The sequence below is a fragment of the Microtus ochrogaster genome, unplaced genomic scaffold (assembly GCF_000317375.1).
Source record: "Microtus ochrogaster isolate Prairie Vole_2 unplaced genomic scaffold, MicOch1.0 UNK56, whole genome shotgun sequence".
Classification (NCBI taxonomy): Eukaryota; Metazoa; Chordata; class Mammalia; order Rodentia; family Cricetidae; genus Microtus; species Microtus ochrogaster.
In genome coordinates, this window is record NW_004949154.1 from 2,324,833 (window position 1) to 2,326,026 (window position 1,194).

Below are 1,194 nucleotides of genomic sequence, written 5' to 3' on the forward strand. Positions count from 1 at the left end.
TTATGTATCTTAAATGCCTGCACACAGGAGAATGAATAAATAATCACTGTGTAATGTGGAAGCTATGACGCTATGGGTCTTAAAGATGTTGTGTTTCCATGGCATCAAATCAATTAGTGTATACAGAAATGCCTATTTCACAGTAAAACATCTTCATCCAAAATCTCATGAATTTTGTAGTGCTCCAGCCACGTGCATATTATTAGGAGCAACAGAAAGGACACATATGCTGAAAATACCAGAGTCTGTGACCTTAGCTACAGATTGTCTTCTTCTGCAACCTCTTCATGGACTCTTTGATTTCCTGGTTCCTCAAACTGTATATCAAAGGGTTCAACATGGGAATCACCACAGTGTAGAAGACAGATGCAAATCTGTCGAAACTGGAGGAGCCACCAGAGCTGGAACTCAGGTAGACAAAGATACTGGAGGTGTAGAATAGGGAAACAGCTGTCAGGTGGGAAGCACAGGTGTTGAGTGCCTTGAATCGGCCTTTTGATGAAGTGATCTTAAGGATAGACAAGATGATATAGCCAAAGGATATCATGATGGCTAGTACATTTGCAAACCCAAAGATCATTGTTAATATGGCTGTCAGGACTTGGACGAAGAAAGTGTCTGTACATGATAGAAGTAGCAACTGTGGCATGTCACAGAAGAGGTGCCTGATGACATTAGGCCCACAAAAGTGGAGATGAAGTAAAGCAAACAGCTGAAGTAAGGAAGCAGTGAGCCCAGACATATAGGATGCCACCACCATCAGAACACAAAGAGTGGGTGACATGATTGATGAATAGAGCAGCGGGTTACAAATGGCAGCATACCTGTCATAGGTCATGGCTGTCATGAGACAAGACTCACTCAGCCCTATGATGGAAAAAATAAAATTCTGAATAATGCAGCCCACAAAGCTGATAGCTTGTTTTTCCTGGAAAAAGTTTGAGAGCATTTTTGGAACTGTGCAACTAATGTAGCAAAAGTCTATGATGGACAGGTTACAGAGGAAGAAATACATGGGTGTGTGAAGGTGGGAATCCATTCTTATTAAAATAACGAGGGACAGGTTCCAAGTCAGAGTTGTAATGTAGATGAGCAAGAATGTGACAAAGAGCAGCGTTATGATTCTGGGGAAATCTGAGAATCCCAGCAGGATGAACTGGGTGATCTTGGTGCTATTTCCCCTTGTAATCATGT

At 41.8% G+C, this 1,194-nt stretch overlaps 1 protein-coding gene across 1 annotated transcript; it reads right to left on the reverse strand.

Moving 5' to 3' along the window:
* Nucleotides 1–253: 253 nt before the first annotated feature.
* LOC101992473 (olfactory receptor 5AN1-like) lies at nucleotides 254–1,192 on the reverse strand. The gene has a single exon (XM_005369682.1). The coding sequence runs from the start codon at nucleotides 1,190–1,192 to the stop codon at nucleotides 254–256; it is 939 nt and encodes a 312-aa protein (XP_005369739.1).
* Between the last annotated feature and the right edge of the window lie 2 nt (nucleotides 1,193–1,194).